General features: G+C 42.4%; 1 protein-coding gene and 1 long non-coding RNA gene across 5 annotated transcripts in view; one reads left to right on the top strand and one right to left on the bottom strand.

The window, feature by feature from the left end:
• Window positions 1–21,464, top strand: part of LOC119498575 (protein unc-13 homolog A-like) — a 36,775-nt gene that overhangs the window by 11,751 nt on the left and 3,560 nt on the right. For all 4 annotated transcript variants that reach the window (XM_037787566.1, XM_037787569.1, XM_037787570.1 and 1 more), the window contains 33 exons: window positions 260–473; window positions 2,468–3,574; window positions 3,725–3,827; window positions 5,128–5,171; window positions 5,788–5,866; window positions 6,703–6,708; window positions 6,825–6,899; window positions 7,028–7,247; window positions 7,944–8,171; window positions 8,327–8,468; window positions 8,721–8,890; window positions 9,060–9,175; window positions 10,095–10,258; window positions 10,452–10,605; window positions 10,878–10,946; window positions 11,211–11,300; window positions 11,628–11,762; window positions 11,912–12,039; window positions 13,348–13,433; window positions 13,601–13,727; window positions 13,824–13,920; window positions 15,373–15,516; window positions 15,619–15,696; window positions 16,198–16,275; window positions 16,359–16,447; window positions 16,841–16,984; window positions 17,600–17,723; window positions 18,380–18,436; window positions 18,552–18,632; window positions 19,530–19,677; window positions 20,108–20,164; window positions 20,968–21,054; window positions 21,149–21,305. In XM_037787566.1, coding sequence (XP_037643494.1) covers window positions 260–473; window positions 2,468–3,574; window positions 3,725–3,827; window positions 5,128–5,171; window positions 5,788–5,866; window positions 6,703–6,708; window positions 6,825–6,899; window positions 7,028–7,247; window positions 7,944–8,171; window positions 8,327–8,468; window positions 8,721–8,890; window positions 9,060–9,175; window positions 10,095–10,258; window positions 10,452–10,605; window positions 10,878–10,946; window positions 11,211–11,300; window positions 11,628–11,762; window positions 11,912–12,039; window positions 13,348–13,433; window positions 13,601–13,727; window positions 13,824–13,920; window positions 15,373–15,516; window positions 15,619–15,696; window positions 16,198–16,275; window positions 16,359–16,447; window positions 16,841–16,984; window positions 17,600–17,723; window positions 18,380–18,436; window positions 18,552–18,632; window positions 19,530–19,677; window positions 20,108–20,164; window positions 20,968–21,054; window positions 21,149–21,305 — 4,798 coding nt within the window. The remainder of the gene's footprint in view (window positions 1–259; window positions 474–2,467; window positions 3,575–3,724; window positions 3,828–5,127; window positions 5,172–5,787; window positions 5,867–6,702; window positions 6,709–6,824; window positions 6,900–7,027; window positions 7,248–7,943; window positions 8,172–8,326; window positions 8,469–8,720; window positions 8,891–9,059; window positions 9,176–10,094; window positions 10,259–10,451; window positions 10,606–10,877; window positions 10,947–11,210; window positions 11,301–11,627; window positions 11,763–11,911; window positions 12,040–13,347; window positions 13,434–13,600; window positions 13,728–13,823; window positions 13,921–15,372; window positions 15,517–15,618; window positions 15,697–16,197; window positions 16,276–16,358; window positions 16,448–16,840; window positions 16,985–17,599; window positions 17,724–18,379; window positions 18,437–18,551; window positions 18,633–19,529; window positions 19,678–20,107; window positions 20,165–20,967; window positions 21,055–21,148; window positions 21,306–21,464) is intronic.
• On the bottom strand, window positions 10,157–15,363 carry LOC119498576. The gene is made up of 3 exons (XR_005209135.1): window positions 14,160–15,363; window positions 13,715–13,896; window positions 10,157–10,291 (listed from the first exon to the last, which is right to left on the bottom strand). It is a non-coding gene; the product is annotated as an uncharacterized LOC119498576 (long non-coding RNA).

Below are 21,464 nucleotides of genomic sequence, written 5' to 3'. Positions count from 1 at the left end.
CATCATGTGCTTCACGCATGGATGCACTCTGAATGACTTATATGGGTCTGATAAGGGCTCAGTAGTGGAATGCTGCCATCTCATCTATATTATCTGTAATTACCATAGTGCTAAAAGATTGGTTCAGAGCTGATTAGAGCCTCTTATCATCACTTTCATGATTTTCTTTTCTCTTTCTCTTGCTTTTCTTTTCTCCTCTTACTGCGCTCTATGAGGACACCATCAAAAAGACTGATGAATTTGTTGTGCCTCTGTGCAGATGAAGACCCAGACAGTGCTGTGGACGACAGGGACAGCGACTATCGCAGTGAAACCAGTAACAGCATCCCCCCTCCCTACTACAGCACTTCCCAGCCCAACGCCTCTGTCCACCAGTATCCCATCAGCCAACAGCACCGCAGCTCCAGAAGCTTTTCTTACCCGCGCTCTGGCAACAGCCAAGACCTCGAATACCAACATCAGAGGACTGTCAGGTGTGTGCCTGCTTCAGTTTAATTATAATGTGGAAGTAATGAATATCTTCATTATCAATTCTTTTTTTTTTTTTTTTTTTTGATAAATTGTTTGGTTTATGAAACTGTGAAAAATGTGCATGACAATTTAGTGCACAAGGTGACTTCAGATTATTTGTTTTGTCCATCTAGCAGTCTAATTCTCACCCAGTTCACAATGATTTAAAACAGAAAAACACAGCAAATTCTCGCATTTGAGCTGGAAGCAGTGAATGTTTTTTGTATTTGCTTAATAAATGGCTTGAAGCAAAACTATGCAACTTATAAGAAATAACACAATCTTCCTTTTACAAATGAAAACTTAAATTCATAAGCAATTAAATGCATCATAGCCAAATTCTAAACAAAACCAGCTTTAGCCTCATTTGGTCTGGTATGAGCAGTAGCTTTTGGTGGCTAATGTTAGCTAACTTTAGATGTTACTGTGTAACTGATATTACATCAGTTTGCTGACTTTATGACCCTTCTCTACTTGTGCTACTGTTACGCTGAATTCACACCAGGCAGCGGCGAAGTGCGGCTCGCCGCAATAACACATTTTTTCTGCAACCGGAAAGCGTATTTGTGTGTTTCAGACGGGAAGAAATTCCTTGTACCATAGGTCAACATGTCACAGGATCTGTTTACTGATTGGCTGCAGGTCCTCTCTGGCCGCACTTCGCCGCTAAAAATTAAAACTTTTCCCAACTTTTGTTTGGCTGCACTTCGCCACAGAATGAAACATCCGCAGCTTGCTGAGCTCGGGAGCGGCCGCCACAGCTTTTCATAGACATTGCATGGCAGCTTGCCGCAGGCGGCACTTCGCCGCTGCTCTGGTGTGAATTCGGCGCTAGGTTATTTTTTAGCATTTACCATTTTCCCGTATTTGCCGCTTGTGGCCACAGTCGCTGCTATTAAGCTTTAAATGATCAATGTATTACCAAAACTATTAATTGATATTCATTTTCTGTTGATATAAATAAACAATTAATGAACTAATTGTTGTTGTACAGTAGCACTACATGTAATAGTGATGATAGCTAGTTTCAGTTTAGAGGCTGACTTTAGTGGTGAGGTTTGGCTCAGCGATAGTCCTTTGTCACAGCAGACATTTGGACTTGTCATAGTATGAATGATGAACACGCAGTTGTTTACAATACTGTTTCATTTCTCAGCTTGTATTGACATATTTCTCACAGACAGGGAATGAAACTATGCATCCCTTCACCTCTTGCTTTATGAATTATTCAACTGGCAATCTAATGGTCAATACTGCACATAAGATTAGCTGCTTGTGTGAGTGTATCGGACAGGGCAACCTCCCCACACTCCCGCCCATTCTTCTTCATCTCTTTCCTCTCAGCCCTCTACACTCACCCCCTGCGCAGCTCTCTCCTTCTATTTCATCTCCGTGCTCACCACTCCCTTCCTGTCTTCACTATCTCCCTCTCTCCCATCCATCCTCCTTCCTCGCTGTGCCTCTATTCTGTTTTTAATAGCCCCATTCATCAAGGAGTATAAATACTTTTTCCCTGTTTGTTGCATTTCTGGATGCTTCTTTTGTCAGCTTTCTGGAGGCCTCTCACCTTTCTGTTCTGCTCTATTTCTTGCTGCTTGTCTGGTACTCTTGTATCGCCGGTGCTTTTCATCGATTAGCCTTAAGCATTACTCCTGGCCACCCCAAGACATGTAGAAAAGGTTTTTAGTAAGGCTGTCCAATAGGTACAAAGTGTACAGGCCATTGAGTGCCCTAATAAAGTGCTCTGGAAGCATTTTGAGATTATGGTTCATAAAGGGTTCATTTATTTTATATGTGTACATGTATACATGCAATAATAACCTGAATGAAAGTGTCTCTATGTTCATTATGAAACTGTATCTCCCTTAAGTACTTTAATAATCAGTCTCTCCTGGACTTGTTTCGGTCTTGCGTCTTAACTGTGTTTCTGTTTTCACTTCTCTTCTCCTCCCTTCAGTCCCTCAGGGAGCTACGCATCGTCTGCAGAGCTGAGTCGGTGCAGCAGTCAACTGAGCGAGGAGGACTATGGCGTTGAGTATGGAGAGAGGGACCCTTACGATGAGAACGACTCTTACCACTCCTGCCACTCCTCGGTTAGCTACAGTAAAGGCTCTCCAGACTGGGACCCTGATGAGACCCAGGGGGCGTACAGCGATGAGGGCGGCTACAGCAAAGACGGAGGAGAGGAGGCGGCGCTGTACGAAGAGGATGACGGAGGACTGTATGAGGGAGAAGAGGAGGGCCTCTACGAGGATGAAGAGATGATCTATGATGATGAGGATTTGTATAACTTGGATGGGACTCTCAGTGAGGAGTTGGAGCCTCCGTTTACCCCCACCCCAACGTCAACAGCCCCCCCAACGCTGGATGTACCCAGCTCCAGACCTCCTCTGGAGAAACAGCCGTCCTTACACCAACAGCAGCCCCCTACTCAACCCCCCAACCAAACATCCAGCCAGTCTAATCCTCCTGGCATGGCCCCATCAGCACCGCCCCCCTCTGGTCAACCAACAGCCCAACCACCTAAACAGCCCCCGCCCAAAACACAGCCTCAGCCGCAGCCAGCCCCGTCCGCCTCGTCCGCCACTTCCTTCTTCTCAATGGCCAATCCTCTAACAGCTGCAGTCACAGGCTTGGCTTCTTCTTTTCTGTCTTCTGTTCCCACCGCGCAGCCTGCCCAGTCTCACCCTCCAGCCTCAGCCGTATCTCAGCAACACCAGTCTGCTGCAGCCAGCGTTGTCCCTCCATCCCACCCAGCCATCGTGGTTAACTCAGCCTCCCAGCCTCCCTCGACTGCCACGGGCCCTTCCTCCCAACAGGCCCCTACCTCTGGGCTGCCTCAATCCCATCTCAACGGTCCTGCCACCTCACAGTCAGCTGCCCCTGAGGACCAGGCGCTCCAGTCAGAGGAGCCATGGCTAGAGGAGGAAACAATGTTGGAAAAGGAGGCCAGGACGCCTCCTGCTCAGCCAGAGGAGAAGCTCCCCATGGAGGAGATGGAGGAACATTTTCAAGAGAGCAGGCCGCCGACGCCAGTAGAGGAAGAAGAGATGCCGCCTGAGAGGTAGGAGTGAAGGTTCAGATTAAGGAATCAGATTAATTAGCTACACAACAAAAATAGACAAGAAGAGCAACAACACGTTTACCACCAATCATAGAAATGTATCAGCTGAAGACATTTTTGCTAAAAGTCACAAACCATTTTTTGTTTTAGTCCTCCAGTCATAGAGGAGCCCAAAGAGCCAGTGGATCCAGCAGTCAGAGCCAAAGAGAACTGGCTAAGACTCTACAACAAAGTCTTAGAGCAGCTTCGGGAGGTAAGATCACTGGTTTGAACCCCACCCTCTCTCCAAATTTCAGTTCAGTCCTCCACAACAGTCAAGTCCGAATCCCTGAGCTGCAGGCCTGGTTCAGCTCCACCCTGTACTCTAAAAGCTATACCTGAGTTCAAGAGACTCTAAAAGTGTCTACCAAGTCTTTGAAATATGAATGTGCAGTGCATTATTTATGTGCAAAGACAGGGTACATACTGTACAGTAAGTTCTTGAGATCCATTTTGATAGTGTTTTTAGGTCGACATCAGAAAGTGTTTCATATTCTATGATTGCTACCTTTTGGTTTTCTTAAAATAAATATACCGATGGCTTGACAGACAGCAAACTTTTTATTTGGTGCAGCACCGCACCACTCCCTGACAAAACTGCTTGATTTAATTGCACTCATTAAGTTTTGCTTGATCAGTTTTCACTTGCACATTATATTCACATGTTATGTTGCTATTCATTACCTTTGAATTCAGTTGTGCAGAGAATTAATCACTTGCTTTGATGTTTATGTTGATGTGTGTCACGTTGCGTTTTTTGTTCATTTGGCTTCCTTTCGTTTGTCTTTATTTTTTTTTGTTTGTGCCGAAACCCACTTTGTTTTCTTTCCAGTTTCATGTCATTGCCATAGTGACACTCGCATGCACTTTGCTCGGCCATCATTGGAGCATGCTGACAGGTAGGTACCACCTGATTGGATGCTTGAGAGAAAGAAGGAAATGCGTGCAACAGATTGTCTTGTTGAACTCCCCACTGTGTGTAAACAGGCACCTTCACTATGCTCACTCATCTTCACGACAATTTGATCTTTTCTGTTGCATCTTGCAAGAGCTGTCATCCAGTCTGATTATAAGCCACACTGAAGTCAGATCCTCCAAAGACATATTTGATTTAAAAATGTAGGCTTTAAGTGTTTTTTGCATGGATACAAAAACAGTTTATTTATTCTCTAATGACAAGAATAAGGGTGACATTTATTTAAGAGAGGGCTTCTTTAGTTCCCAATTATTATGTCTTGGCAGCTTTAATTTTGTAGAAATTGTATGAGGCATCTCAGAGACTCTTGAGCTACAGCTCTATATAAGAGTTTTTACTGACCCAGCCCCCTTTCAACCACTGATGCAATAACACACAGATGAGATGGGATTTTAGATGTGAAGATAAAGCAGTTTCATAATCAGATAACTAAACTCTACTGATGCAACCTCATTCATACAGTATAGGAATGCTAGAAAAGGCTGCAGGGATAAACTGAAGGTTTCTTCCTCTGACATTCCTTCTTCGTCTCTCTTAGGCTCGAGGAGAGACCTCCAGCTCGCTATGGTTCGGTAAAGGAGGGTGAGTGTCTGCTGTGTCAGTTCCTCAAGTAATATACTTTCTCTTAAATGGAACACATTATGAATCACACAGCGTATTAGTCAGGCTAATGCAATAACTCCATAAATTAAACTAAAATTATCCTCAGATCATCATGGAAACCTGCCACCGCCGCTTTAGATTGAAATTGCCCTTCTTTAGTCCGGGAATCCTCCGTTCTATTTCATTCTGATCCACAGGCTCATTCAGCTCATGGCATTTGGCCAGTGAGTATTGAACGCGGTGGGCTGCCCCGACTTAGCTGGCAGGTCATTTGTAGATGAGGCAGACCTCAGAGCGGAACTGAGGCTGCATACTGAATAAGTGCTAAGTTAGTCAAATAGAAAACCAGCAATTATACCCAGGTGTGGCGTGTCATTCCCACTATTTGACGCGAGGCAGTCTGCGTAATTAAACCCTCCAGGAAAGTCCTTGACTGGAGTAGCATTAGAAACAATTATAGAGGGAATTACATCTGCCCCATAGTAACAAAACATGATTTCGTAGTAAGACATTTTGATGATAGAAACGTTTTATCTACTGTGAATATTGAACATATTCATATGAGTGTATAATGGTTCCTACTTTTCTTATTCAGAATGGGAGGTGCACTCTACAGTATTGACAGCATGCCTGACCTTCGCAAGAGGAAAGCCGTTCCTATGGTCAGAGATCTGGTGAGAAACAAACATGGCCACACATACAAGCAATAATGTGCACCAATATTGTGGGGTGTCCTTGGATCTTTTTTGTTGCAGACATTATTGGTTACACTGAATCTCAGTTTACTCTAATACAATAATATCTATTCCTGCCTCTTACGCTTTATAGTTAGTTTTTTCTTTCTCTGAAAACTTCTAAACTCTAAATTATTTCACTTCTTCTCCACTTCCCAGCATTCCCTTTTTCCATAATCCAAAGTAGGGCCGCCCCCAGTCAGTCGATTAGTCAAATAATTGGTCGTTTTGGTGTTAATCGTCTAAGATTTCTTTAGTCGATTAGGCATCTTTTATGCCTCATGCTGAATGACTTATTTTCAAGAAACATATTAGCACATTTCTGTTAAAAACAAGATTTAAAGTGGTGCATTTGTGTGATTCTTTGTCAAGAAAATTCAGTTTTACAGATCTGTTGATTAAATCACCTAATCGTTTAGTCAACAAAATCGTATGAGTGTTAGTCGACTAAGAATTTCTTTATTCGATAGCCCTAATCCAAATGAATATACTCATAAAGGCCACTCGTGTTGATTTCCCTTCTGTGTCATATGCTTGATTTGTTGATAAATGAAATACTTGCATATCTGTGGCGTTTATATAATTACGGTAATTAATCAATGTAGTTACACTGTTCTCTTCTCGAGGTTAGGACATGTCTGTCAGATGCATAGTGGCTCACACATATACACACAATGCATCGTGAATATTTGTACAGCTCATTGTTTGAAATTCCTAAAATAGATTTGTCTCTCTCTACTCTCCTCCTCTGTTTCATCTCTGCCTGGACTCATCAGTTAATGGTGAGTGCTTGTTCATCCCTTACAAATATATTTATCACTAAATCAAATATAAATCTGTCCACAGTGTAGTTTGCATTCAAACATAAACACTGTTGTGTTTGCCCTCTTGCTCCCAGTCTCTAGTGCAGAGCTCTCGTAAGGCTGGAATCACCTCCGCCATGGCTTCCACCACGCTCGGCAATGAAGAGCTGGTGGGTTTCCTCATCTCACTTCTTCTTCTTCTTCTTCTTCTTCTTCATAATTCTGTTCAGGATGTTCCAACCTTTGAATCACTGCTGGTATCAAACTCACATTTCTCTCCTCCGTGCCCTTTTTGCAGAAAAGTCATGTTTATAAAAAGACCCTGCAGGCTCTGATCTACCCCATCTCCTCCACAACTCCACACAACTTTGAGGTGTGGACAGCCACCACCCCCACCTACTGCTACGAATGCGAGGGGCTGCTTTGGGGTATCGCCCGACAAGGCATGCGCTGCTCCGAGTGTGGCGTCAAATGCCACGACAAGTGCCAGGATCTGCTCAATGCCGACTGTCTGCAGAGTAAGGATCGCAGCGCCAACGCAAACACACATTTTTGCACACAAAACACACTTTTAAACACATGCATCTATTTTTACTTCGGCATACACACACCCAGCTGTCCACACAAACCCTAAACCTATTTTAGCTCCTCCTCTGTATCCTTCTGCTCGATGACATCCCATTATTCTTGTCCTCTATCCACTCTCACATTCTCCTCCCTCTTCCTTTCCAATTTATCTCCTGAGTAATGTGCTGTCATACCCTCTGCCTCTCCTCTCTCTTCCACCCATAGCCTTTGCATCCATACTGCTTTGACTAATTCAGCTCCACACTGGGTGACTTATCCAATTCCCATACTGATTTTGGAGTCAATCTATGCAATGCATAATTCATCACTCTGCTGTCTCCAAAGAGTCTCATAAGATCTTAATGCCAACAACATCTGTTGGTCCTTTACTCTCCGACTCTCTATTTCTTCCTGACCAGATCAGTGGTTAAGTGGATACAGTTTCCGCCATAATATTGGAAGGTTTGGGGTTTGATCCCTGGCCAAGAAATGTCAAATACTTTCAAAATTGATCTTATGCTATTATATCTTGGGTTGCAGGGAAACGGGAGATAAGCTGCTAGCCTGTGCGCCATACTGCCTTGAATATATTCCACAATATAAACTGTTCTTCCTACATCCCTCTCTTCATTCATCTGTCTCATCAGGAGCTGCAGAGAAGAGCTCCAAGCACGGGGCAGAGGACCGAACCCAGAACATCATCATGGTACTGAAGGACCGCATGAAGATCAGAGAGCGGAACAAACCAGAGATCTTTGAGCTAATCCTGGAAGTCTTCCACCTCGACAAAACAACACACGGCACGCAAATGAAACAAATCAAGCAGAGCGTGCTAGAAGGGACCTCCAAATGGTCAGCGAAGATCAGCATCACTGGTGAGTTAAGGGTGTCATATGTTTCTGATATAAATATCACGGTGCCTGCTGGCAGTAGTGCTGTTGCTGTTTTCTTTTGTTATTATTGATATAAGATGATTTATTTAGAAAGCTATATCGGTCTTTGTTTAAATGTCTCTATGTGTCTTCCTCAGTGGTATGTGCTCAGGGCCTGCAGGCTAAAGACAAAACAGGCTCCAGTGACCCTTATGTAACTTGTCAAGTTGGGAAGACGAAGAAGAGAACCAAGACCATCTACGGAAACCTCAACCCTGTCTGGGAAGAAAACTTCCACTTGTGAGTACTGTGGAACGTTTCAAATGCTGATTCGTCACTTTATGTCACTATAATGGTCGGCGTAGTGCTCTAATTTCAGGTTATATCTCAGAAAAATGAATTCAAGCCCAACCCCATTGTTTATGTTTTTCAATCACCAGAGAACCATGCGGTACTTAGAGATGAGTGTATTTTCCCTCCACCGTTACGATTTGTTAGTCTGCATCACAACTTCTTCTGTTAGCCAACAATTTCTCTCTCTGCCTCATCCAGCGAATGCCACAACTCGTCTGACCGCATCAAGGTTCGCGTGTGGGACGAGGATGACGACATCAAGTCACGCGTGAAACAGAGGTTCAAGCGTGAGAGCGACGACTTCCTGGGGCAAACCATCATCGAAGTCCGGACTCTGAGCGGGGAGATGGACGTTTGGTACAACCTGGGTGAGTTTTCAAGATAAGAGAAAAGACAGCGGGGAATTAGAGACGGATGAAAGAGCTAACAGACGGAGATAGAAGAACAAGAAACAGATAATTGAAGTGCTTCTTTCTTGTAGATGGAACAGATTTCAGCCAACTAAGGGAGCATGTATATCTTACTTTCATTTGACAGACAAGAGAACTGATAAGTCTGCTGTGTCGGGAGCCATCCGGATGCACATAAGTGTGGAGATCAAAGGAGAGGAGACGGTTGCTCCTTACCATGTCCAGTACACTTGTCTACACGAGGTCAGTCTGAGTGGACATCTGGTAGAAATTGTTGTGATTATTTGCACTTGAAATACAACATTAAATATGCAAGAGCAACTTTCTGAGTTAATTAGTTCCAGTTTCATATTAACACAATCAATCACCTTGTGAATTCCATTTTTCTGCCTCTATACCTTGGGAAATTCGCCTTCTTTTTATAAACTACAAAATTGCCACCATTAGATGTGTCGGAACAGTTTAACAGTTGACTTCATTAATAATTGTCAGGAATTATTGAGCCATTTTCACCAATATAGGGGCCATATGGAATTCCTGGATATGGGACAGGCAGGGACACAGTGCTACATATGAGAATCTCATGAAGTCCTATAGACTATTTCACACTTTCATATTAATCCTGTTATTCTGCAGGATTGTAAAAAGGGGATGAGTCACTATTATGAAATTAGCAAAGAACTGGGAAACAGCTTTGTTGAAATGATGAAATTAAAAGTCAAAAGCAAGCTGGATTTAGGCATATTTTTAGTTTGACATTGTTTTCAACATTATGCTGTATCACAGAAAAAAGGAATGAATGTTAGTTGTGTTGTTTTACACGTTTTAACCATTCAAAATTAAATCAGCTTCTCAGACTGTGTACTGTATCTTGCTTGTCTCCTTACACCAGCTGAATGTGCATTTTAGAATAGATAAACAGATCATTTAAAAGTCTTCATATCATATACATAAGGCTTTGCACAGTCAAACACATGAATATGTTGTTCTTGTGTTACCTCATGGTCTCTCAGATGATCATTAAGGCTATCCAAGCATTAATACTTACAGTAGATCTAAGGCCTGTTCAATTGATCTGTATGGCCTCACCTTTTTATCTGGCTGTATTTGTTTTTTTACAATCTGCATTTGTTTTAACTTATCAGTCCTTTGTCTTGTTCAGCATCTGTTCCAGTACACCACTGAGGAGCAGAATGGCGGTGTAGTAAAGATCCCTGATGCCAAAGGGGACGATGCCTGGAAGGTGTATTTTGAGGAGACGGCTCAGGAGATAGTGGACGAGTTTGCCATGAGATACGGAGTAGAGTCCATCTACCAGGCCATGACGTCAGTCCCTCAACCATTACTCTGAATGTTTACCTTTGAAAGTTAAATAAGAGAGATCAAATCATTGGGTTTATTCCACTTATGTTTATATAGTTAGATAATGAGTATATATAGTTTATAATGTTTTCCAATACATGGGTATCAGGAGCAAGAAAATGCACTAAATGTTCTTTTTGCCACTTCCACCCCACAGCCACTTCGCCTGCTTGTCATCTAAGTACATGTGCCCAGGAGTGCCAGCTGTGATGAGCACCCTGCTTGCCAACATCAACGCTTACTACGCCCACACCACCCAGTCCTCCAACAATGTTTCTGCCTCAGACAGATTTGCTGCATCAAACTTTGGCGTGAGTCCCTTCTTCATACAGTATATGAGTGACAGTATTCTACAAGAGGCTTTATATTCTAACTGGAAAATGCTATACCTCAGAATATTGCTTTTAAAAACTCCTTCGAATTGACTAGCTCTTGGTCCCCTCGGGCTGTAGATGAAAGTCGGTTTAATGTGGCCCTGCCTACTTCTCCAAACTTCCAATCAGCTGGGCCACGTCGTTTGTGTAGTCAAATGGTAACTTATAATCTTTCAGCTTGTTCTGTTTTTGTGTCTTTTCCTGTGTAGAAGGAGAGGTTTGTCAAACTGCTGGATCAGCTGCACAACTCCCTGAGGATCGACCTGTCCATGTACCGGGTACTGACTGCTTCTCTCTGTCATAACAAATGCAAAACACTTTTGATTCTAAGTTACTTGCTGCTACAATCCACATCTGTTTGTGCTATTTTTGTGTGTACATGAATGGGAATGTCTAATCTCTGTTTTGAGATGAAAATTATGTTGTCTTGATATCACTTCTAATATTTATCTCTTTCATCTTATAACCTGAAGAAAAAGAAAACTTTCAAACTTAGGTGAACATGTTGTGCCGCTTATAATCGTCTCTTTGTGTGCTTTCAGAATAACTTCCCCGCAAGCAGTCCTGAAAGACTACAAGACCTCAAGTCTACAGTTGATCTCTTGACGAGTATCACTTTCTTCAGGATGAAGGTAAGGATGACTGAAAGATGGATCTTTTCTTTTCTTTTCACAGTAGCACTTAGCTCCAAAAACAAACATGGTGCAAATTTCCAGTACTTTCTGGAAAGTAGCCTAAGGCTAGAACTGAGAATCAGCATAACATTACCCTATCCAAACTGAAGCAATTATCATGAAACCCTGTGTGGGTGTTAATGTATTTTGGTGTGATTCATGCAGCTCATTGAGTTAATGGTTAAATTCCCACTGAGATAACCTCCTGCTGAGACTGTGTGTGTGTGTCTGTCAGCTCTTTGAGGTGAATTCGATTCATCCATGTTGTGTACCATTTGTGTTCAGGTCCAGGAGTTGCAGAGTCCCCCCAGGGCAAGCCAAGTGGTGAAAGACTGTGTGAAAGCCTGTCTCAACTCCACCTACGAGTACATTTTCAACAACTGCCACGACCTCTACAACAGGGAATATCAGACAGACCCTGTAAGTCTGCATGTGTGTGTGAAGCAAAAGCACTGTATATGTGTGAATGATACCATTGCTGTATTTCTGCTCTTTAGAGCCACTACTGTGCTTTCACTGCAAAGAAGTTCTTGTTACGATATGAATCCAGTACATCTTTTTGTCTCCAGGCGAAGGCAGACGCTCCAGATGAGCAGGGTCCCAGCACCAAAAACCTGGACTTCTGGTCCAAACTCATCACCCTCATTGTCTCCATCATAGAGGAGGACAAAAACTCCTACACTCATTGCCTTAATCAGTGAGTCTCTGCTCACAACATGGGCATAATTCCTCAAATTTTGCATGCAGAGCCATTGTTGGAACTTTCAAGGCCAGTTTAGGAAAAACTAAGGCTTTATGAGTAGCTGTATGGGATTTGTTTAAAAGCAAAAACTTGGCACGCATTAAAGTGGCGGTAGGCAGTATATTTTTGGCATCATTGGGCAAAAAATCCATAATAACCTTACAGCATATTGTAATTCAAGTGTTCTGAGAGAGAACTAGACATCTGCACCTCCTCATGGCTCTGATTTCAGGCTTTAAAAAATCTAAAATAGTCACTTCATTGAGAGAGTGTTCCTATTGGCTGTGCTCCGGTCATGTGACCGGAACTTGGCGTTCCTTCACCAGATTTCACAATGGCAGCGGCGTCACAAACTTTCTAATTTTACAGCAAAACCGTGCACTACAAGATGATTCTGAAAACATTTGAGGCGAGAAATAGGCATTAACGTAACATAATATTGATTAATATTTGATCAGTGCTGCCTAGTTTGACCGTTTGGTCGGAGTTCGTGAGTGATTGACAGCCGGCTCTCATAGACAGCAGATGGACAGTGGACCTCAGATCAGCTCTTACTGGTTGTTTTCCTCCGGTCTGTGAAATCTTGCAGATGCCATTAGGAGCACCGGAGGACACAGAGGGACATGACTTTTTTCAGGTTACCTGTTTCATGTACGAAATTTGGTAGGCACATGTATCACTATATCAATAGCATATGAGGAGGGGAGTGTCAGAGCATTAAGAGAAACAGGCAAAGCAATCAAACAAACAACCTTTGTTTGTTTTGAAAGTCACATGTGTGTCCTGTCAGTTATGAAATGGAGAGTAAAGCAAATGTGCTACAATATATAGAAAATCATAGAAATATCAAACTATAAACAAAACAAAAGCATCCAACTGTTCAATATTGACAACAATGTTTTCCTGTATTATAATGCTGTGTTGGTTTGTACCATACTGACAGTAAATCCTTAGCCTGTGTCTTTACAGACAAGTCATTCCTGTACAACAGCCACTTTGATGGGAGGGGGTAGTTTGGATTTGGATCCCATTACTACTACTTTTTAAAACCGTTGTTTTAATACTTATGATTATGAATTTAAACGAACTCATTGGCTTTGTTTTAGGAGACAATGAGGAAAATAGTGTTGTGTTAATAGAGAAATGCTAAAAAACTATACAGAGGAAACACTGATAAAAGTGAATCTGGGTTATCTTGTTAAATAATAGATTACCATTACTGCATACAGAGCTGGATTTAAGCCTGAGTACTGCCTCTTATAGGTTTCCCCAGGAACTGAACGTGGGCAAGATCAGCGCCGAGGTCATGTGGAATATGTTTGCTCAAGACATGAAATACGCCATGGAGGGTAGGTGTTTGTGTGTGTGAGTTGTTGGGATGGGGAGGAGGAGACAGGCCTGGAAATAAGAGGAGTCATTAGTTTGTGCCAGGAGTGTGTGTTTTATGTGCAAACTATAAGGAGAAAAAGTGGTGAAGTGGGACTTTCCTCATTCTTTGTTTCTCTTTGATATTCAGAGCACGAGAAAAAACGCCTGTGTAAAAGCGCAGATTATATGAACTTGCATTTCAAGGTGAAGTGGCTCTACAACGAGTACTGCAAGGAGCTGACCACTTTCCAGAAGCACGTACCTGAATACCCAGCGTAAGTATCTTATAAACAGCATCCACACTCTTCCTCTCTCATTTATCACTGTGGCACGAAGACTCATGTTGTCTCTGCTCGTTCCTTGTTCTGCAGCTGGTTTGAACCATTTGTCGTCATGTGGTTGGATGAGAATGAAGAAGTGTCCAGAGATTTTCTGCATGGAGCCCTGGAGAGGGACAAAAAAGACGGGGTAACTGCTTTCATCTGCATCATCATATGTAAAATGTTAGCTGTACTAGCATACTAATAGGTGTTGTCAGAAAATAAACCAAAGTCTGTTGCTAGAATTTCTGCAAGAGCTATTAAACACAACCTCTAAATGCAAGACTACACCAAACACCTCCTAGTTTTGAAACATTTAGTAAATGCCTGGTTTAAGTTGCTTTCCTGCCCTAATTCTTATTTAAAGAGAAGATTGACACCACTCACACGTCTCTACAGTATGAAGCTACCATCAGCAGCTGGCTAAATTAGCTTTGCATAAAGACAGGGGGAAACAAAATCTGCCTGCCAGCACCCATACAAAAAAAGTGTAAAAGCAACACTGGTTTTACTGGTTGCGCTGGTTTTACCGATGGTGCCTGACTATTTCTTGGTAGGGTGCAGTGACTTCCTGGAGTCTGTTTTCAGTCTTTGAGCTAAGCTAAGCTACCAGACTGCTGGCTCTAACTTCATATTTACCGCACAGACTTGACAGTGATATCGGTCCTCTTATCTGACCCTCGGAACAAAATGTACTAACTGTTCCTTTAAGAAACAATGTTAGCTTTCTACAGCAAAGTGTGCAGGAAAATTTAGAGAAAAGAGTTTTGAAAAAAAAAGAAAAGTATCAGGCGATCATGTGAGACTTAAGTTTGACTAAATTCAACAATCAAATTCTGCTGAGGCAGTGATAAAATACAGTATTAAAGCTTAAATCTGATCTCCTACCTGCAGCATTTCCCCCCCCCCAAAAAATGTATTCATGCATTTCTCATGCAAAATCAGGCAGTTCACAGCATCTCTCCTGACTCAGCACATTCCAGGCTGAGAAGAGCGGGTTGAAGACCTCAGGGCAATCAATAATGATTCAATACCGAAGGCAATTGAACAAAAAAAATTCACTGCAGAGAAGTGCAGATGCTACAGCATAAGTCGATGTACTCACACACACTCAGTCTCAATCGTGCCTACATATCCATGCAGCAAGTAGGTCGATTCAGAGCAGCTGAAGATTCCCCCAGCTCATATGTCAGGACTCCTCTGGGTCCAATTACTGTCGCCAGAGGCAGCTTCTGCATTCCTGTGTCAGCGAAAACAGTGGTCCCCAGACCCAGTCACATACCATAACACTATTCACTAATGGCCGGGCTGTTAATGAGGGCCCTGCTCCTCATCATAACCCTCTTATCACCTCCATCGCTCTCATCCAAGCGCTTCCAGGGGAATTACCTCCCAAATCCTTTGATCACTTGCAGCTGAAGAGGGGTCAGCTTCATTGTCCATGATGTGTAACAGCGCCGTGATCCTCTCCCATGGGTGGCCCTCAGGGGGATCCAACCCCTCACTTTCAGTGTTAGTCGTCCTCACATCACTGTGCTGCAGCATCAGCACCACAAAACAGCTCCTCACACTCTCTCCCCCCTTTCTTCTCGTTTTGCAGTTCCAGGTCACATCAGAGCACGCTTTGTTCTCCTGCTCAGTGGTGGACGTGTTCTCTCAGCTCAATCAGAGCTTTGAAATCATCCGCAAACTGGAGTGCCCCGACCCTCAGATCGTTGGCAACTACATGAAGAGATTTGCCAAGGTGACTTTCACCTGCTAATGCTCCCCACAGAATGTCTTTACCTGAGTAGTCGCTTTTAATGCAATACATTTCTCATTCCTTTATTTTGTTTCTTTCTCCTAGACCATTGGTAATGTCCTGCTGGCTTACGCTGACATCATTGAAAAGGATTTTCAAAATCATGTCAAGAAAGAGAAAGTGGTAGGTGTTAAAGATGTTTTAATGTAGAAGACGTAACAGTGTGTAAAGAGTTTGGCACAACAAGGTACCAGATGGAAATTTGTGTCAGCTGAATAAACAGCAGTGACTGATTCAACTGTTTAATTTGAGCCCCATAAGGAGCATTGGTGTATGTGGTCAGGTTGATTAATTTTAGCACAATAAACTGCTCTTCAGTGTTATAGCCGTGCCCAGGTTGCAGTGCTTCAGAGTGAATTAGTGCTGTGTAATTAGCTGAATGTGGTGTAGGCTCAGGGAAAAGTGGGCTGCTCTCCCAGTGAGACCAGGAGCCCCCGGAGGAGCAGTAATTACTGAAAACTCCTGCTGCTCCTGCCCTGCATCACTAAGAGCTCTTTTTGCCAAAGAAGCAATAAAACAAGTTAGGAGGACTAACCTTGATTGATTACAATAAAATGCTGGGAGCAGACAGAGGAAAGGGAGTGAGAAGTGTGTGCGTAATGATTTTTCTCTTTCACCCCTCAGCCATGTATCATCATCAATAACATCCAGCAGCTCAGAGTTCAGTTGGAGAAGATGTTTGAGGCCATGGGAGGCAAAGATGTGAGTTTCCATACATGCTGTTATTGTTGTGATTGTGCCACTATAACATGACTCTTGTATTCATCCTGTTTGTATTCTTCCAGCTCAATCTGGAGGCGAGTGACTTCCTCAAGGAGCTGCAGAACAAACTCAACAGCGTCATGGACGACCTCAGCCGCATCTTTGCTGTCAGGTGGGTCTGTCTTTTTGGAACTAGTTTCTCCTGCTGATTTCAAAGTCTGTTTGCATGTTTACATTCGGCATATATATTTATTACTTCTCCCATATGCATATACATACTACATTACTCTTTATATTCAGTTTATCCATTTGAAATACTGTCTACCACAAATTGACATTACTTACTTAGGCCCTATATTTTAACTTGCACTATTTTAAGTCTTAGATTCTCATTTTGCTTTTCCCTGTGTTTTTTTCCTTTTTTATATATACATATAAGGAGCATTGTTGAAGGGAACCTTGAGATCCAAGATTTTTACTGCCAACGACCGCTTTGTTGTAATTTGTTGTGCATATGATAAAGAAAGGAAATTGAAACTTGTTGGCTTTTTGTGTGGTGATGCAGTTTCCAGCCACAGATCGAGGACAACGTGAGGCAAATGGGAGACATCCTAGCCCAGGTAAAAGGTCAGACCGTCCCGGCCAACGGCAGCGTGGTTCAGGATGCCGACAACGTCCTGCAGCCCATCATGGACTTCCTGGACATCAAGTAAGTACGGCTGGATATCGAAGAATTAACTGAAATGTGTCTCAGAAGTTAGCAATGAATGTTTGGTCAGATTCTTAGTCGTGGTTAGTCTTTCTTTCATCAGATTTTTTTTATCAAGATTTTACACTTTTTTAAAGGAACAGTGTGTAACATTTCAGGGGATCTATTGGCAGAAATGTAATATAATATTCATAACTATGTTTACATTAGTGTTTAATCATCTGAAACTAAGAATTGTGTTTTCGTTAGCTTAGAATGCACTCGGCGGCTCACGTTATCTCAGTCTTGGAAAGGGAGGAGTGAGCGGAGAGGTAATCAGTTGGTTGCAATCTGAAACCACACCACTAGATTCCACCAAATCCTAAACACTGTACCTTTGAAGGCACAGTTCTTGATGGCTGCTTTTACTAAGACAACATTCAATATTTTTTAAATGAACAAATAATAATACAAAAATGTAAATTGTACCAAGTCTCACAAGTGAGTTATATATTGTTTGTGCCTTTATGAATGTTACTATGGCAGGCACACACACTCCACAAATAAAAGAAAACATGTGTTTCAGTGCTGCCTTCATGTCTGTCAGTTGAGAGATTGTGTGTTTTTGTGTTTCAGCCTGTCGCTGTTCGCTAAGATCTGTGAGAAGACCGTCCTGAAGAGAGTGCTGAAGGAGCTGTGGAAACTAGTGATGAACACAATGGAAAAAACAATTGTGCTTCCAACACTCACTGACCAGACGGTATGTAATTAAAAAAAGACTCACTCCTATTTTCTTCACCTTTTTCTTCTTCTCTGCTTCTGATTTTCAATGCCTTTCATTGCTTTGTTCCGTAGTGATTGTACATTAACCAATTTATCCTGCCATTACCCCATTCTCTCTCCCTTACTTCCTTTCTTAGGTTGCTGTAAGTATGTGTGTGTGTGTATGTGTGTGTACAGCCTCTGTTAGCATGGAGAAACACTGTATTTTTAACAGGAGCCTAAACACCACCCTCTGTAGCCTTTGTTTTTTTTGTTTCTTTTACAAGTCTTTCTCCTTCTCTGTGGATATCAGTGCATCAAACCTGATTTAAATGGCAGCACGTTGCACCAGAGACAACATTTCCTGCCCATGAGTCCCTGCAATACTGACTGACTGTGCACCAAAGCACTAAAACCTTTTTTCTCTCCCAAAATGTAGCTTGTTTAGTCTGAATGTTTATTTAATGGATATATAGATTAGTATAAAAATGTTACTCTTTTTTTCCCCCTCACTCTACAAACTCATTTCTTGTATCTGCAGCTGTCTGTCCTCACTAAACCTCCTGAACTCACCTCTCACTCAACTGCATATCTCTCAAACACCACCCTTTTGATTCTCTACTCACTTATCTATCTGTCTGTCTCTCATAATAGGGCACTCAGATGATCTTCAACGCTGCTAAGGAGTTGGGCCAGCTTTCCAAGCTCAAGGTGATGAAAATAGAAGGCAATAAAAAAAACAAAAAACGAATTAATGAAAATTATAGATTGCATTTTAGCAGTAAGTGTGATATAGACTGACTCCTTTGTTTGATCTGTCCTGCAGGAGCACATGGGGCGAGAGGAGGCCAAAGCTCTCAGTCCTAAACAGTGTGCAATAATAGAGCTGGCATTGGACACTATTAAGGTATTGTATTCCTGTGTCACACGAACAGCTGGCAGGGAAATTGGTGCTCTTAATTACTTTAACATCATTTTAGTGTGTAACATTTAGGGGATCTATTGGTGGAAATGGAATATAATATTAATAAATATGTTTTCTTTAGTGTATAATTTCCTATTTTTGTTACCTTAGAATGAGATGTTTATATCTACATAGTGAGCGGGGCCTCTCTTCTACAGTGTTTCTACAGTAGCCCAGAACGGACAAACAAAATACTGTTAACTTTTCCTGCTTGGGCCGGAGTCGATAATGTTACTTGCTCCGGAGTTAACCCCCGTCGACGACGACCACCGTTGTTTGCCTACACACTTGGCCCACGGGAGAAGGTGTAATCTGCAAACTCACCGCTAGATGCCGCCAGATGTTACACACTTTACCTTTTAACATGAAGAAATACTAAAAGAACATAGAGTTTGTGTCCGTGGATCTATGGGTTCATGATCAGGGGAAATGGGTCTCTCCTCAACCCTACAATGTGGTTTAGACTGATATTTGTTTACAAAGCATTTGCAGATTTAACTCTAGTCATTTATGTACATGTTTATCTCACTTCAGGGTGACACATGCTATAAATTTGTATGAATCAAAGGATTATGAAATAATGAAATGTTCTTCTCAATTTCTAATCAACTTTGAACACCATGTTTGGTGTACTTTAGTGCAGATTTAGAGGTGTTTGAGTTGCCAAACCAGCTTCAAAGCACCATGCCTTTGCTCCATAGCTCCAGGGCTGACACTACAAAACAGTTTTGTCATACTTGTCACATTTCCCACTCAGAGCTCTCTGTGTCCTGCCCTCTGTCTGTCTGCTTGCCGTCTACCCATCTACAATACGTGTGTCATGTCACATCTGTTACACAGCAATACTTCCATGCTGGCGGTGTGGGCCTGAAGAAGACATTCTTGGAGAAGAGTCCAGACCTGCAGTCTCTGCGCTACGCCCTGTCTCTGTACACCCAGGCCACAGACAAGCTCATCAGGAAGTTTGTCCTCTCACAGAGCGCTCAGGGTATGACTTCAAACGGCAATAACCCCTCCCCCCACACACACGCACACACACTGTCGCATAGTATACAAAAATACTTTCAGGTACTCTCAAAGAGCTCCACTGCTTATTCTTACTTTTACTGCAGCTCATGGAATTAAAATGGGATTATGAGATTAAATACAGTGTAGGAAGAAAATGTTTAATTCATTGCTTCAGTTAATTACAGTAGCAATACCAGCAAATACTGGTTTTAGTTATACACAGTATAACTTTAAATGCCCACAGATGAATTTTAGAAGAGCAGAAAAACAGGAATGATGAATGCTTTTAAATTGCTCAAAGACGCCGTAGTTGTTTAGGTATTTATACCATCAGTCATTCCTCCTGTTGTACGAATGAACACTTTTGTTTTGCAATCCTCTAATGCTGACTTTCTTCCGTCTCCTCTCAGTCCACGGAGGGAAAGGGCTCAGGTGCACGGCAAACGAAGACACACCGCCAGAGAAAGGTACGTGTCAGCGGTGTTGTGTCAAATCTGCATGTCCCCCCACAGCAACCTGCAGCGGCTCAGACGACTGCTCAGACATCTGTGTGATCACACTGTCAGAAACCAAAAATAACCAGACAGCGAGCAGTGTTATCCCTCGGCACTCTGCTTCTTCTTGTTTTTTCCTCCTTTTTACTCTCTAATTTGAATTCCTCTTTATCAGCTGAAAAATCATGACTGATGCATGGACTATTTGTGGTAGATGAAGCTTTTTATATACAGTATGTAGAATGCACACAGAAAGATAATGTCCAAACCAGCTGAGCAGGTGAGAACTTGAATGTGAAAACTGCAGTGACTTGAGGAGAGGCTAGGATATGCAAGACACGATGATTAAAAGATGCACAGATTGTGTCTGCTGATGAAAAGGAGCTTTTCTACAGATTTTTGTGTTGCAGTTTGGACTTTCTCAGTTTCAACTCCTTTTTCTTTTTTCCTTTAGTGTGAATAGAAAGTTAAGAATTAATTACCAGCCATTACTGCGTTACAGTTTGCCATTTGCTTAGCAATAGAGCTGGCACAAAAGCTACTTTACCCGGCCGAGTCCTGCTCATCTGATTATCACAGAGTGTGTGTGTGTGTGCATGTGTGTGTATAGTCTCTGTATGTTTAAATTTAGTTCACAATCTGCTGATGCATCCGAATTCTTCAAGTCATACATCTTCGCTGTGCTACATTATGGACTGCAAAAGACACTGGTAATGACCAACCTAAGACAAATGGGCACATAATCAACTGAGTAATTACTGAGCATATCTTTACAGCATCTGGAGTGGATGCAGTTGGCGAGGTGGTTATGTGCGTGGACATTTTACCCCAACCTAATGGAGAGCACAAGATCAGCGTCAAAGGTAAAAAAAAAGGCAGAGCAGACTGCACTGCTGTCCCAGTTTTCTTGTCTTCTCCTACCTTTCTTCTTTAACTTTACCTATGCTCATCCTCTAGTGGTGGCTGCTAATGACCTGAAATGGAAGGCGCAGGGCTTCAGGCCCTTCGTGGAGGTCTACATCATCGGCCCTCACCTCAGCGACAAGAAGAGGAAATTTGCCACCAAGTCCAAGAACAACACCTGGTCACCTAAGTTCCTTGAGAGCTTCCAGTAGTGAGTGTCACCCATTTCTGCTGGATTTGATTGGCTTTGTTTTGGATATTCCCTCAGTTTCACATGATGAGTTGAGTTAACTTATACTGCAACGGGACAGACAGGACAGCAACCTGTCAATCACAAGGTAGCCACGCCCTAAAGCATACCCTGCTTTAT

This window comes from Sebastes umbrosus, chromosome 12 (genome assembly GCF_015220745.1).
Source record: "Sebastes umbrosus isolate fSebUmb1 chromosome 12, fSebUmb1.pri, whole genome shotgun sequence".
Lineage (NCBI taxonomy): Eukaryota > Metazoa > Chordata > Actinopteri > Perciformes > Sebastidae > Sebastes > Sebastes umbrosus.
The sequence above is the reverse complement of the archived record's forward strand: the minus strand, read 5'-3'. Positions and strand labels throughout refer to the sequence as shown.